Raw genomic sequence first — 16,406 nt, forward strand, 5'->3', positions numbered from 1 at the left:
CTAAGTGGGTTCAAGGGCTTCTATAGGTAATAGCTCTCCCAGACGGACCTAAGGGCCTTTGTTAATACATAAGTTTTCTTCACCATAATACACCTAAATCTTCACAACTGGTAGTGTTACCACCTTCTTTGTTCTTCTCAACAAGTGGGGAAAGAAATTTAGGTCACTTTTGATCTCTTGTTTTGTGTTTAGACCATCTACAAAGTATAAAAAGTGCCGAAGTTCTGGAACTTGGTTGCACAGGTGGAATGTGGGTTGAGGTGAATGGTACACCTGTTGCGTGGGCGTGGCTTGTAAGAATGATTGACAGGACAGGACCATTCACTTTCCCAAACACTGCTAAGCAACCGGAGACGCCTGCCAAACTTGTTTGGGTCTCTAGAACAAACCATTACATCACGGGAAGGTGGTAAAACTCTACTTACATTTTAGATAGATGCAATATTCATATCACTCTTTCAATATATAAAAAAAAGAACAATTACACTTATACTTGCTACACATAGTTACAATTATGTATGTATACTTTAAACTATCAATATTAGAAAATAGGACTAACTATTTGTTCCCTGATGTTTTTGGTATCGCCCACGGTTTGTGGACTCATTGTGCACACCGACTTGGCACCATACACAAGTATCGCCATGGTAGGGTTGGTACTATGACATTTATTAGAGAAACGTGCACTCCTAATAGACAACTATAGCCTTCTGGACAGTCCATAGATGTCAGAAGACGGGTAAAACCTGGTTTTGGTTCCAGAAAATCCCAGGAGCTTTCTGTAAAAGGCGGGAAAATTCGTGAACGTCCTGGCAGCAAGACATCCGGAAGTGGTTGTGATCGACCGATCCACGTCCTCTACCAAAGTCTCCGTTTTCTTTCCCTTTCTTGGGTCTTTGGGAACGTCTTCAAGATCAGACAAATCTTCAAGATGCCAGTCAGGGAAGAGAAGAGTATCCACGCCTTGTTGAGACTTCGGTCGGCCAAGCAAGAAGAAATCTTAGAGACTTCTCTGGACTACAAAAGTGGAGCCAGCTTCCGAGGAAACTTGGACGGAACAAAACGAGTTGGAAAAGGTGTCTTCGTTTGGCCCAACGGGGACAGGTAAAGAAAAACTTTCTTAATTGGTTAATCTTCTAATAACTTAGTTCACGAGTTAGACATTCTCTTTACCAGTCTGGTTATCAAGTTACGTGCTTTATTAGTTTGTAGAGTGGTGTCTAAATGGCTTCTTTCAGAGTCATGTGAGCGAGGAAAATTGAATTAGTGGGACGTTTTGAAGTTGCTGCCATTGATTTAGAATGTGTGAAAGAAGTACAAATTGGGGTGAGAAAGGTTTGATGGGTCAATTTGAGTACGAGTGATGAATACAAATTGTCAGATACTGTGTTTTTTGTATGAAAATTTACATTCAACTGATAAAATTGGTGATTTTGATTGTCTAGACTCAACATAATTACTGCAATCTAACACTGGCAGTTTTTCTGAGTTACATAGCATGTTGTAGCAGTTTTCTGACTTGAGCTAAATGCACTTGGTTGCTACAATTTCTCTCAACCTAAGGATGAACCAAAATATTATCAAATACTAGCAGAGGGACACATATCACAGACATCACATCCTACAATATTGTAACTAAATGTCATTGATATGATGATGAGGAATGAGCGATGAGTAATGAAAAAATGAAGTGTTCATGGTGGTTTTAAGTCACGATGGTGCTGTAGTCACATACTGTACAGCAATGGAAACAACGGTGGTTAGCAGTGACCCATGAACTTAAATCCGCTGCAAAAACTTTTTTTTAAATTAAAGTATTATACTTAACTCGGTTATTTTCCTGCATATTTTCCTCTTTGATTACTTAGTTGTTGTTTTTTAAAACTCAACCTCACCACCCCCACAAATGATTAGTTGTGGTCCCTCCCTAATTACAGACAGACACAGCTTGTCCAGACCATGGACAATTACGTTACATTCCAGACAACACATTGTCCTCTGGAGACTTATTCCCATTAGAGTAGAGATTATAACTGTCAGCGGGACAAATTGTCATCTGACTTTTGTGGGAGGAAAACATAAAGGGAGCCATTACGTAAATTGCAGATGTCACATACATGTAATATTACGACAAGGACACTTTGCAATGTCCTTGGTTACATGAGTTAAATTCAATACTGTAAATTCATTTTGTTTTCATGGGTATTTAATTTCGTGTGAGTGGAAAGAAGAGTGTTGCAAGTCGAAAAAATACTGTTGCACAAAAGTACATATTCGAGAGGAATTAACGTTAAAATCATCATCATGATCAGTCCCATGAAAACCGTGAAAATAAAAACACCTCGAATGTGTCAAGATTTCAAGTACATTTTTGTACTTCATTATATAATTAGACCTAAAGTGTTGTTAGTGTGGTTGGAATTTTCCGACATCTGTAATGACAGCTGGTGTCTGTTGAATGCAGGTATGTTGGAGAGTTTATTGACAACGCTCGCTCGGGGCACGGTCTACAGGAGTGGGCCGACGGGTCACAGTACAAGGGCACCTTCAACAGGGACTTGAGACACGGGACAGGGGAGCACACCTGGGCTGACGGACAGGTGAGTTCTTAAGCATTGATATCAATTTATTGCAGTCTTTTGAAGGCTTAATATTTTTTAATATGAAATGACACAGACTCTATATTCTTTTAGCCTACAAAGTTGCATGTTGCCTGTTTTAGGCATTTCAATATAAAAAGTAAATACTGACAAAATAAAAAGGCTGACAGAAAGCCTAAAAGACGTCTAAAACAAACCAGTGCCTAACCTCTGCTTGGTGAGTTTTGAGTAGTATTTTTCACGGCAATCTCAAAATTGGTCAATTTATTGCAGGTTGTAGATATGAATTGGAGCCTTCAGCATTCTGCTATCTAAGACTCAGAGATGTGCATTTTTTGCGCTCTTTTCCTCACAATAGCATCACTTGTATCACTTCAATGTTTCATAACATCAAGTATTCTTATCTTTTATAAGAAACACACATGAAAACACTACACAATGTACCAACATTTACATCATTCTGTTTCTATGTGATCTGTTTCTATATATGTTATCTATATAATTTGTTACAATAACATAATCTATTGACAATAGTAATACTTACTTAACTTAGTCTAATAGTATTCTTTGAACCTTTATATTGGAAGACCTACGCTGTACAACAATGTACTATTGATAACCCTGACCTTTCTAAGGTAAAAGTTGGTACCAAAGTACATGTACAGACGAACAAGGTATTTCAAACACTTAACAGTTGTCTGGGAACTAATTAAGGGTTGCTAAGATGGGACCAGGTAGGGGTTGTTATTTGAGAAGGCTAACTCAATTACTTAATTATCGGTAACCAAGGCAGCTTGATTTTATGACGTGGCTTTATTTACATAAATGTTATAAACCTTATAATTAGTGTACTGTGAACCTTGAAATGTTTGTGGTGGTTTTATTTTCGCAAATACGTATATTTTATTTCTGCTTTACTACAGAATTGTTTTAACTGAGAATTAAAACACCCTGAAAACTTCATTTCCCCTTTTACCATGAAATTAAGTCCCCACGAAAATAAACAAAATTACCATAACATATATATGACACAGCAATTGAAAAAAAAGAACAAGCAATAGTTTAAAAGCAAGGATTTATCAGACAAAGGTTTGAAATTTGTAACCTTAAATCATTGTAAGTGCTGTTAGTTCCAAACTTTATGATTATTGCTAAGCAATTAAGCCCCTTGCTGAATTGACATTTGTGAACATCTGGCAATTTTGACAAAAGAACTGACAAAGGAATAAAAGAGCATTCTGTAAGTCACACCACACGTGCCCTAGTTCGTGTCCAACATGATAAAAGGCATGTAATCCAGTGTTTGCTGCCACAACACATTAAACAAATGCCATAAAATCCATCTGCCATGGTTCACATGATACACAAAAGGCATTTGCAACCACCTTAAACCATTTGCTGAAACCAACCAAACTGTATACCTGTACACCTTTAGCAAAAACGTGAGAACTGTGTTACGAGATTTCTACCAAACGGTTGCTTTGAATTTACTTTGATTTATGGAGGTTCATTTGCACTTGACGTAATGTGTAATTTTCCCCACTTAGTTCAATATTTAGGTAATCCTGTACTTTCACACCCCACCCATGTCTGAGCCACGCTGTGTGTGGTTAGTGTCGGTTTCCTTTGTTCCAAAGTAAACTGTACTGTTAAATATTGATCAGATAACCCCTAATGTAAAATTGTAAAAGCCGGAATAACAAAAATGTTCTGTTGGTGGTTAAACAAGAAGAAGTAAAGATATTGTAAATGTATATCTTCTCTGAAAAGAAATTCTTCTAAGGGTTCTAGTATCATTTTTTAAGCCCAATGTTGAAAAAAAATGGCAGTTAAAAAAAAACATTGCAAAGACCATTCCTTCTCAGCATTTGAGAATTACTGTAAATCTTTAAACTTTTGCAGTAGTTTTGTTTTAATGGTTTTAAGGTGACCTTTCCACCGCACATTCGTGAGTAATAATGTGACAAAAACCTAAAGTTTCTTTCAACTGCGAACACTGTGCAAACCTCCTCTCCCCTCATATACCACAAAATAAAACCACAGTGACAGTAACTGAAATTAAATAGAGAATTTTCATTCCCAATGCCTATAGCAAATTCTCCAGTAACATGCCAAGAATGTTTGGCATAGCAACCAATCTGAACAACTCCCCACAAGTTGGCACAACCACCTGTTTTACTGTTACAGTAACAGATGGAAGTTGGCAACATCTCAAAGACTATATTTCATGTTTACGTCTTGGTGATTGGAAAACATATTCTGTTACTAAGTCGCATTTAGACTTATTGTCTTCCTAACACAGTTGTAGGTCAGACATTTTGTTTCGTTCACTTTTCAACCCAGCACAATACAGAAAGTAACCCAACCAGTACATCAGAAACTATAGCCTATTCTTTATCAACAAAACCTCGCTCCATCACTCTTAGTCTTACTAAGGGCCTGAGTCACTTTTGTAGTACAATAGGTTTATGATACTAAAGCAAGTTCCGGGCATTCTTGAGACAGTTATGGACATGTACAAAAATCAGCTATCTATTGGCCCAAAAGATTGTCACAGTGACTGTAATCTTCAAACTTTTGCGGTGTATTTTTGTTTTTGCAGTTTTCATGCTGCAAACTCATGACACGTGAATGTGTGTTTCCATGTATTGCTACAACTAATACTATACTACAGAATCGTTTCATCAGAGAATCTAAAATACACCGAAAGCCTCCTACTGCAAAATAAAACTACGAAAGTACCGGTAGATAAACTCAGAGTATTGATCCTTGTCGAAGTTCTTGTCTGCCAAAGCCTTGTTGAAAACGCTTCAACAAAAAAAATTGTGCGACAACCTAAAGCTCTTAGGTCAGACGTTTTCAGTCTTGAAAGAAAGGTTGTTTGGTTAGGAGTTGCTACAAGGACCCCCCTCCCCATCTTCTCTTTCTACCTGTGTTTATTCAGGAGGTCATGCGTTAGGTTGTGTGAAGTGCAATGTTTAGTCAACTTCCTTCGTTGTTTGGTTTCCTGAAAATGAAAAGACTTGACCGAAAGAAAACAAGATGAGATAAGCTACACCTGTTTTCTCAAAATGTCCTTGAAACAGAACCAAAAAAGCAAAGTGATTTTAAAAAGTCAAAAACTTGTTTTCAAGACCTTTTTGAAGGCTTTTTAGAATCATAAAACTTGATCAATTGAGGCTTAAATTGTTCCAAATCCCTGTGAAATATGTTATCATGACTATCATCCAAAATAAGAAAAAGTAGCTCTACAATAAGATTTAATGTAGATAAATATTTATTTTACAACAGTTTGAACAAAAACAGGAGTTCTATTAAAAAGCTTGCAAGTGAAAAAGATCGTTACAGACCGAAAACTGGAGGACCCAGGAGTTGTTTGATCACCTGCACTGTTGACGTGAGAGCTCTTTTCAAGTTTGTTTCTCACAAATCACACCAAAAGCTTTAAAGGGGCATATTGTGACATGAACATACAACAAAATTCTTTGTTTTTGATTATTTTTCTACATCATTAGTTGAATCTACCTTAATACACTGCACAGCAATATTTATCACGTACGGATGCGACTTTGTAGTGTCGTGCGAACGTCTTGAAAAAAATTATATACGCAATCCCCACCGCCACGCTTGAATTGGCCGCCATCTTGTCCAACATTCCGACGAACCACCGAACACGCGATCGAACGCCCGACTTTCTGAAGTTTGTTCACTTGTGGTGATTTTCCTGTGACGCTCGAACTCCGACCATAACGGTCGATTTGGATTTTTTGTAGCGTTCTACGCTGGCTTATTTGCATATTAACTTGCGGGACGCAAGTCAATATGTAAATGAACCAGAATTTACACGTTTTGCGTTTCTCGTCGTTAATTCATGGTGGAAATGTGACAAAATGACGGGAATATGTTGGAAATAAGTAACAAATAAGTTACAAATGTGAATCTTAGTGTAGATCTTTCAAATTCTTACTATTTGTAGTTTTTGCCCACCAGATTCTACAATATGCCCCTTTAACTGTCAAAGTGCCTTGAAAAGGTTTGATTTTAAAACCAGGACCTTAATTGATTGTAGTACAGTCTACAGGCTATTTGAATTACGAGTAAAACTACTGTTACAGTACTGTCGATCAGGGGTGTTTAATTATAAAATATCAGAGCTTGCCGCAGCATGTACAAGAACGCAACTATATCTAGAAAATAGCCCTTGTGATGTTGTTAAACAACCTTGCAGTTCATATCTTCAGGAAAAAGAGTAACAGGTCAGAATAAACTCCCAGGCAGAATGCACATAGCCTGGTACTGTCTGACCACATGGACATTCTGGGCTGTAACACCTGAACTATCAATATATCAGGCACTATGACTGTATGAGCAATGGCCACCGGTACTGTAATCATGTCTTGCATTTATGGTACATCACAGTTTGCTGTTTGCTGACACTTTTATCTATTGCTCCAGAGCTACAAGGGGGACTTCTTCCGTGACCGTCGCCATGGTAACGGCACATACACCTGGCCAGACGGCACCTCCTTCACTGGAACGTTCTATCTGGACAAGAAGGAGGGGTACGGAGAATTCTGCTTCCCTAATGGGAATAAATTCCAGGTGAGTGACATACATGTACATTATAGTACCTTTTAGCCATTATAAGATGGGTAATCATATCTCATATAAATGTTTAACCAAAAATTATTGTTGTAAGTAAACAGTTTACTTGGTAAAAGAAATCACAATTGAAACTTTTATACTACAAGAAAGAATGTAATTAGTTACCCTTTGCACAACTCACAAGCAAACTTGCATGAGTTTACAATGACTGAAGCAGAATTATTATTTGATAACGACTCTAAAGCAAAACCTTCCTTTTTTTGAGAGAACATTTGACACATCTTTTTTCCATCTGAATATAATTGCTTTGTACACTTCTCTTGCACATGAACTAAAGGATAAGTTTTATAATTCATACTTTTGCTTTACATCAAAGGGATTGTACAAGAATGATGAGAGATATGGTCCTGGGGTCCTCACCTACCCCAACGGTCGCCAAGATGTCGGACTCTGGAATAAGGAGCGTCTCATCAGGCTCTGTACGCCAATCAATGAGGTCTTCACCATGCAGCAACACCCCGAATTCGAGTACAACCCCGCACTACACATCAAAGACATAGAAATCACAGAAATCCTTTCCAAACTAAAGCACGGATCACAAGATTCTGAGCTACCAACCGTACAATACCTTACCGTTCCTCTCAGTACGGGCGTCCCGACTTCACTCGCACTTACCGACACGATCAGTACGGGACGCGACCTCGCAGAAAGCATTTTTCTAGAATTCGAGGAGGTCATTACGTCCGACTTAGACCCTAGCGTAGAGTTTGAGGAGCAGTTCTTCCACGATGTCCTAGAGAAGAAACTGGAAGATGTTAGCACGGTTATTAAAGCAGAGAACAATACTCCATCCCTCATAGAGATGCAAAAGCACATCTTCAGACACAGGCGAAGGCAAGACACAGTAAGGGCAGACATCGAGGCAATACTGAAGGGAGATAGGGGCAATTTTGGTAGGAAGGGACCGCTGGAGCTGGCGTCGGAGGATCTGATTAGAGGATCTACTCGTGGTGATTTCCAGCTGGTGTACAAACTGCTACAGAAGGGAGAAGTACACGTGGATGTGGCAGACAGAAGCGGTGTGACGTCGTTGCTAGGAGCATCTGTAAGTTTGAAAAAAAGTAGTATATTTGCCAGATAGTCTGATATGGAAATATATATATATAGAGACTGAGAGAGATTATGAAAACTTTTTGAACAAAAGAAAAGGCTAGACAGTCGTGTGAAAATCAAACACCCCAGCTGTATTCTTTTTTCTACATCTTTATTCAAAAGGTTTTAAACAAAGAACACCATTTCTGGTATGAATAAATGTAAACTTTTTTTTCATGTTTTTGCTCATTTTGCGGTTATCTTTTTAATGTGCATGCAGGTGTGGAGATTGCAACAATCATGGTTAACAATATCCACTGTGATGTATCATCTCCTGACTTGTTTGTTGGATTGTAATGCTGTAACAACATGATTGTTTCTGCTGTCACTCCACAGGTGAACTGTCACCAGAACGTCATCAACTGTCCCCTTGACAACGGCGCCGATGTCAACAAGCTGAGTGACGAGGGTGTGTCCGCCATAGCCGCGTGTCACATCTTCTACTACCCTGTTGACTCCTTCAAGTTCAACATCGCCGAAAAGGGCATGAAACCTCCCGACTACGAAAGGGAGGAAGCCACAACGGAAGCTGACACGTTAAGCACGGGTAAACGAAGAGATCCACGGCGTAGAAAGAAGCAACAGAAAACCGGAATCGATGAAACAGAGGCCCAGTTAGCCTTGGAGTTCGAGAAGGCGCTTGCAAAGATGGAGGAACGCGAACCACTTCCCGGCGCTCCGAGTAAAGACTTGGTTACTGGCGACTCGGCACACGTTGACAGCGGGATTGACCTCATGAGTGGCGAGGTCACCGATGAAGCCAGAAGCCAACAGCTAAAAATAAACTTGACCCCCGAGTTCGCCACATATGAGGGAATGTCAGAAGAGGACACCCAATCTTACGACTGGAGACATGCGAAGGAAAACCCCAGTGAACTTGACTTTCACTTAGAAAACGATGTCACCAGTGATTTCGAGTCCAACGAGAGTCTTGTGAACTACAAGATTGAGGTGACAGAACAGCTTATAGAGAGAACTGCAACTGCACTAAGTATGAATGACCAGGTTGTGAGCAGACTGAGCAAGCAGAGGGACACTGGCACAGCCAGGCAAATGGCCTTCGCTATGTCTGAGTAAGTGAAATTATCTAAATTTCTTCATTTTATTGGTCTGGAAATCAATTTGTTAATATCAGCAGCTTTAACACTCAGAGCAGAAAGAAAAAAGTGATGAACATTTGACTCGAACAATTTTTTCCGATTTTTTTTTCTATTCAGCCCTACCCCCAAATTTTCTCTTTTATTGTACGTTCCTAATCTGTACTACATTTTCTCCAGGCACAGTATCATGGAAGCTACCATCAGACTCCTCCTTAGGAGGGGTGCCGACCCCAATGCCGCCCAGGTACCCATGCCAGCCATGTTCTTCGCCATCAAGGCTGCAGATGTCGGTGCAGTGAAGCGCCTCCTGGAGACACACGCTTCAACTACAGCACAGCTGGGGCCAGAGGTAAAACTTTCAATCTATATTTAGTAGTCGTAGTAGAGTAGAATGCGCCAAAAATAGTTACTCAAGCAACTGGATAAAATTTCGAAACTGAGAGTAGAATGGTTTATTTCTCTAAAACGACAGCCAACTTGCATTCCAACTGCCATCAGGCTTTTTTACATATATAAGACACATTATGATGGACATATTGCATTATCACTCAGCTAATATCATATCTGTATTTTATGGTTGTTGATTTTATAGATGAATATTTCTGCTTAATAGTATGAACGTGCTGTGTTGTTTCTTGAATTTTGGATGCTAACTGCAATGATTTTTGCTACAGAAAGGGGGCCTCGCTCCACTGCACATTGCAGCGGCCATTCCGGGGGAGGAGGGGGTCGATATCACTCAGCTGATCCTGAAGGCTGGGGCAGATCCTGACATGAGGGCTCATGAGGATGGTACAGAGGAAGATCAGGTATGTCCATTTATTCTCTCATTCATTTATTCGTTCGTTCACAAATATAGCTTGCACTCATGATATGAAAGTATGATAAAGCAAACTCATTTTGTCACTTAATGTTTTCTCCCTGATTATTTCGCAGGATGGAAAACTATCTGCCATTGAAGGAGGCAGGACCCCTCTTCATATTGCATGTGAGCGTGACGACAACAACTGGGTATGTATTACTGTGTTATGATTGTGGTATAAGTGTTCTGGGGTTTTCACATCTTTAAATCAACTTAAGTAAAGTAAAAGAGTATCATCAGTGCTCACTGTAGAGTGTTAGAAAAAAATCATGATTTCTGAGGAAGATTCCCTAAAATTTTCCATTTTACAGTAGATGATCTATTTAACCTACTCTGTATGTGTATATGCTACTGTACTAAAACAACAGTAGCAAATTGAACTATTGGCATAAAACTTTGTCTTGAATTAACCTTTTTTTTTAAGACTACTTCAAGACATCCTAAATTGTCTTAACCTCATTAACATATCTATTCAGAGTTTTGGTATAAAACCTGGTGTTCTCAGTCCTATCATTAGTCACTGACGAAAGACAGTGGATACTGTCTGAAACGTCTGACTGTTTCAAAATCTTATCCAGTTGCTTGAGTAATTATTTTTGGTGTATGCTACTAGTATTGTATTATGAGAAACCACCCATCCATTATTGTCTGTTTCTAGACTTGTATGGTCTTGTCTCCAATTACATCTGATTGTTTCCTTTTAAGGATGCCCGCTCTGTTGTGAGACTGCTCCTTGAAGCCGGAGCGAACCCCAATCTCCTGTGCCAGGGGCACTCTCCGCTGTCTCTAGCTATTGGCAGTGGGAATGACTTGGTAAGTAGTCTATTATCAATCAAAATTACTTCTCCTTTTTTCTTGGTAGACAAAGTGTTGGTTTAAGCTTAAGAATCCATTTTGTATGCTGGATTCATGATGTACTTTTGTCCAAGAGTTATGGCACGATCTGATCCTGATATCTTTGCACAATTCATAGCCTGTTTTCTAAGGATTCAAAAGAAGACAGGCCTTAATTTTTCAAAGGAGGATAGTGCAAAATTTAACTTCAACACTAAGGACAGAAAAAACAGGACTCTTCTATAAAAAGGCAGTAGTGTACAAAGTTACTTCAGCACTAAGGACAGGACTCTTCTATAAAAAGGCAGTAATGTACTAACTTTTACTTTAGCGCTAAGGACAGGACTCTGTAGAAAATTAGTTGTGTACAAACTTTTACTTCAGCACCAAGGACATGACTCTTCTATAGAAAGGCAGTAGTGTACAAAGTTACTTCAGCACTAAGGACGGGACTCTTCTATAGAAAGGCAGTAGTGTACAAAGTTACTTCAGCACTAAGGACAGGACTCTTCTATAGAAAATTAGTTGCGTACAAACTTTTACTTTAGCACCAAGGACAGGGCTCTTCCATAAAAGTACTAAATATTGCATTGTGTTCTTTCTCTAGGCCATAGATGAGTTGTTGGAGTTCGGTGCGGACCCCAGCCTACCTCTGTCCCACGGTGTGGGTAGCGCCCTCTGCGCTGCCTCTTCCATCGCCTGTGAACACAGGAGACCACCACATGCCAGGATTGCACTGGTATGAGCCAACTTTCATTATAACCTTTAATAACTTGTCCGTGGTTAATGAGTAAATGTATGAAATCAATCCTGTACAATGTCAAACGATGATTACTTTTAAACATGTTATAGAGCTATGTTTATTGACTGTCGTATGGAATTTTGCTCCCTCATTTAATTTGTTCGATTCTAGTCAATAGTAGTGCATTGAAGTTGTTTTTGGTGTTGTTGTTTACAGATTGATAAGCTGATAAGGGCAGGAGCTGACATCCTGGCACCCATCCCCATTGGACCTAAGAAACTGCAGGGCACTGCTGTGGACTATGCCTACTTTGCCTTCCACCAAGTAAGTGCAATCATGTGTCATAACATTCTACCCCCCCCCAACAGTCTGCAAATGTCTTTGTAATGTTGATGCCAATGAGTTCTTGTGCAAATTGCAGCTATAGACCATCAAAAGGCCTTACATGCAAGGTACAACTAGAAATACAAATGTTGATGACCTCCTACCCCCATTTCCCAGTTCAATCATGGTTTCTGTCTTATAATGAAGGTTGATCCTTGTTTTTGAAATTTTTGTTTGTTTTTGACATGTGTTTTTCCAGATGCCTTGGCTCACTTTATTCACTCTTTTTTATCTTCTTTTAGGACAGACGTATTGCCCACACCCCCTACCATGCGCTGACCCACGCGGAGAGGGACACGTACAACGCCCGGCGCAAGCTGCTGGCTCATCTCGGAGAGTTACTGCGGGAGGCTGCGGTTGCACGGGAACGCGAGATTATAGAGCGAGATGAGAGAGATGGAAGGAAAAGTATGTCATGTTGTAAGATTGCAGCTCCTTTGAAAACCTCTTGAAGTCTCAAATACTCATTAGAATCTGGTATATTACCCTTTTCAAAATACAAATATTCAATTAGTTGTACTGTGAGAGCAATGAGCAAGTTTTTGATGTCTTATGAATAAAAACTTTCTGAATATACAAAATCCTTCTACAAAATTAGAACGTGGAATTCCATATGTCGCCATGATGTCTTTTAACAACATTCTTGTTGATATTGCCACAGGTGCAGGTCCCAGTGAGAAGTTTGTGTACACAGGTGCAGGGGCCTCCCACCCCACCCTGAGGTCACGAGGCAAGGTTGGGTTCAGCACCATGGCAACAGACAGCACCGGTCAGGAGAAACCACTGGTGGACAAGGAACTGGACGAGTAAGTTCGAAAATTTTTGTTTAAAAGTGTCTTTCTACTCAACAATTCAAGATTAGGAACTTTGTGAGAAATGTACCTGTTTAGAATATCAATGAAGAATGGAGGTATTGCTTTAGATGTGTCTGTCTGCCCGTCTGCTTGTTGATATTTCCTCATATTTGTGGTCAGCATAACTTAAGAATGTCTCAATAGATTGTGATTGAAACTAATGAAGACAGAAGTCAAGGATGATTTTGGGCCCCCTGGAAGCTTTCCTTAGTACTGCAGCAGAACTTCTGTTTTTGTTGTCCTGTTTTCACATTTGAAACTGTACCATGTCTGACGTGTGATCTGTTGTACTTCAGGGATGATGAGACAGTGACTGGTATCATCACAGTGGAGGTCGGACAGGCGGCAGCCATGAAGGGAGTGAAGGAACTAGCAGAGTCAATGTCACGCAAAGCACAGAGCTACGTCAGGTAACGAGCTAGTGTGGTCGTCATTGTCTAAGATTTATGTCTTATTTGGACGATGACACCCATGTTAAGTGCTAAGTCACTTAATATATGACTTAGCTATTTTATATTCATTACAAAAGAGCAACTTCTGTGTGTGTATTGTTGTTAATATGCTGTATATACATGACTTTGTACAATATTTTCATTTGCCTATTATAAAGGCTGTCCATTGCTTATTTTGATCAAACATGCTTGTCCACAGTTTCCAGTGCATCTTGTACATTGTAGTACCAAGTCCTGAAAGTTGAAATTTAGAACATGTGTACTGAGATGTTACTGATGACTACTTCATGACTGAGAAAGATTCACATATTGCAGTTGTTGCCAAATTTGATATGCTGACAGCAATATCTAGTAGATCCTGCAAAATTGTAAACATCAATCCATTGTTTGTCCCCTCTAGGAAACCAGTGTTTAAGTACTGTTATGAGTGTGGTCGGTCGGTGGGAGTGCGCCTGTCTGCCTGTACCAGGTGTAAGGAGGTGTACTACTGCAGCAAGGCCTGTAAACTCAAGGCCTGGAACGCCAGGCACAAGGAGGAGTGTGTCAGAATTGGAGGTAAGTTTTGAAACATTCCCTTCGAGACTGACTTTTATGGGGAAAAGAGGTGTTGTTTTCCTTTTAAAGGGCTGTTTTGGTAAGACATATTTTAAGACACTGTGCAATATTTGATTTTTTAAGTAGCATTTATGTACCATTCTCCTGCACAGAGCCTTGCCAGTGGCCTGATATATACACTATATACCTTGGGGAGGATCGATCTGCTAAACCGGGCTGAGGTTTCCAATTTTGTGGGTGTGGCATCTGACCAGCTGTCAGCCAATTGGCTTTACCTAAAGAAAACATTCAGGCGATTTTCTGATTGTCAGTGACAGCTGGTTAGAGGCCAGGCCCAGAAATGTAAAAACCTCAGCCCGGTTTAGTAGAGCCTCCCCAAGGTATATTGTATAGGCCACGGCGAGGTTCTGCATAGTACATGTATCTAAATCCAAATGTGTAATGTCAAATGTATTATTTGAAACTAATGAAGTTACCTATTATTCCTAAAAAGACATCTTTCTTGTCTTACACCAACAGGTAGGGAAGGTAGTCCAAAGAGCAGGGGGGACCGTACTCGCATCGACAGCCCCACCCCAACCACCAACCCCAACCCCAACTCACGTGTCACCGTCGACCAACTCATGGGGAAAAGTCTCAGGAACAACAGCACCTCTAAAGGAGCCAAGAACACGCAGAACAAGACCAAAGCAAGAAGCACAATCAGTTCTGTCACGGGGTCTAAGAGCGACGTCGGAAGGAAGAGTTTCAAGTTGGGGTCCAGAGGAGGCTTGAAGTCGTCTGAGACGTCCAGTGTGTCAATCAAGGAGAATTACAGTTTTAATTGATTGATAGATGTCAATCATCAATGTATACTGCCTACAATCTTCAAATCCTTTTCAAAGAGTATTTGTAAAGAAAGACCAGAGATATACTTTTATTATCTTAGCCATGTGAGATTGCATATTGTCACATTCTCTGTGTATGATATGCTAAATGAAATTATTCTTAGGTTAAATGAATTTGGAATTTGAATGCAATCCGTCCAAATTTTGTACCTTTGGTGCCATAGAAAAATCATTCCATCCATGTATGAGTGTTAAAGGGCTAAACAAACGCTGCATTTGTGAAACCAGGACCACTAAGTAAACGTTATGCTAGTAATATTGAAGAATAGATTTATTTTGTAGTAAAAGTTTTATGAATACATGTGAACAATTGACTGTTGGGCCTTTCAGTCCCATATATGTGTGACCACTGACTAAACAACTTTTTATGTTGTCCAAGTTTCCAAAGATTGAAATCTTGTTTGATATGGTATGTTTATGAACTGCTTTGAATAGGATACATGGTGTTACATGTATAACACATGGTTGTATAATTGAAATATTTTTAAAATAAAAGACTAAAGATTGTTATGAAGGGCTAATGACATTATCTAGTTGATTTATTGGGTATTTCTATCTGTTGTATGAATCTTATTCAATTGTTTGAATTATAACGGTAAGACTCAAAACATTATATATACATAAGTTAAACAATAAAGTTAAGTATGAAGCATTTTTATGTGTGAATTTGATATTGCATAAACTACTCTTATCCTAAACTTATCCTTCCCAAGCTATGAATATGTGAGGTTTTGTATTTACTCATAATCAGCATTTTTATCTATTTCATGTTTATTCCTCATTGAGGCTTTGGGAAGGAAAATTTCTATTTGCAATATGACTAAGTGCATGTTACACATACATGTCAGATTATTGCTATGCTTATTCATAAGTTATTTATGTATACATGTATGCTGAGACTATCAATTTTGCTTTTGATAACATTGTTCTTTGTTTTAAGAACTTTTAAAGAAATAAGCAATGTATGAATTTATGCTTCATTGATACACAATGTACTCTTGATACTTTTAATAGAAAGCAATGTGGAGGATACTTGAGACAAGAAAACAGGATGGTATTGGAAATCTGGGATGCAGCATTTTGGTTACCTTTGTGGTGGGATGTTGCTTTGCCCTTGATATGAAATGGTCTATCCCTATAATAAATATTCAATTTGTGGAAAATACATTGACTGTGCTGTTCTCTTTCATTTTTAGCTTATCATGAGATGACTGAAAGTATTAGTCTTCCTGATCATATTAAGGGTAACGTTAATTATTAATCTTTGATTTGAATTGATTGAGTTGGACACGCTAAAGACAGAGGGATATTATTGATAATCTTACCAGAGGAACATAACAGAACTAGTAGGAGTGAACATTATATGTTGTTATTGTTTT

The 16,406-nt window shown here is 39.1% G+C and overlaps 1 protein-coding gene across 1 annotated transcript; it reads left to right on the forward strand.

The window, feature by feature from the left end:
* Positions 1 to 599: 599 nt before the first annotated feature.
* Positions 600 to 16,192, forward strand: LOC136423262 (ankyrin repeat and MYND domain-containing protein 1-like). Its single transcript, XM_066411382.1, has 16 exons — positions 600 to 1,104; positions 2,465 to 2,600; positions 7,056 to 7,202; positions 7,582 to 8,310; positions 8,694 to 9,430; positions 9,635 to 9,806; positions 10,132 to 10,266; positions 10,394 to 10,468; positions 11,025 to 11,132; positions 11,761 to 11,892; positions 12,112 to 12,219; positions 12,522 to 12,687; positions 12,941 to 13,085; positions 13,430 to 13,543; positions 13,986 to 14,140; positions 14,660 to 16,192. The coding sequence occupies exons 1-16, from the start codon at positions 932 to 934 to the stop codon at positions 14,965 to 14,967; spliced, it is 3,540 nt and encodes a 1,179-aa protein (XP_066267479.1). The 5' UTR covers positions 600 to 931; the 3' UTR covers positions 14,968 to 16,192.
* The last annotated feature ends 214 nt before the right edge of the window (positions 16,193 to 16,406 follow it).

This window comes from Branchiostoma lanceolatum, chromosome 17 (assembly GCF_035083965.1).
Source record: "Branchiostoma lanceolatum isolate klBraLanc5 chromosome 17, klBraLanc5.hap2, whole genome shotgun sequence".
Lineage (NCBI taxonomy): Eukaryota > Metazoa > Chordata > Leptocardii > Amphioxiformes > Branchiostomatidae > Branchiostoma > Branchiostoma lanceolatum.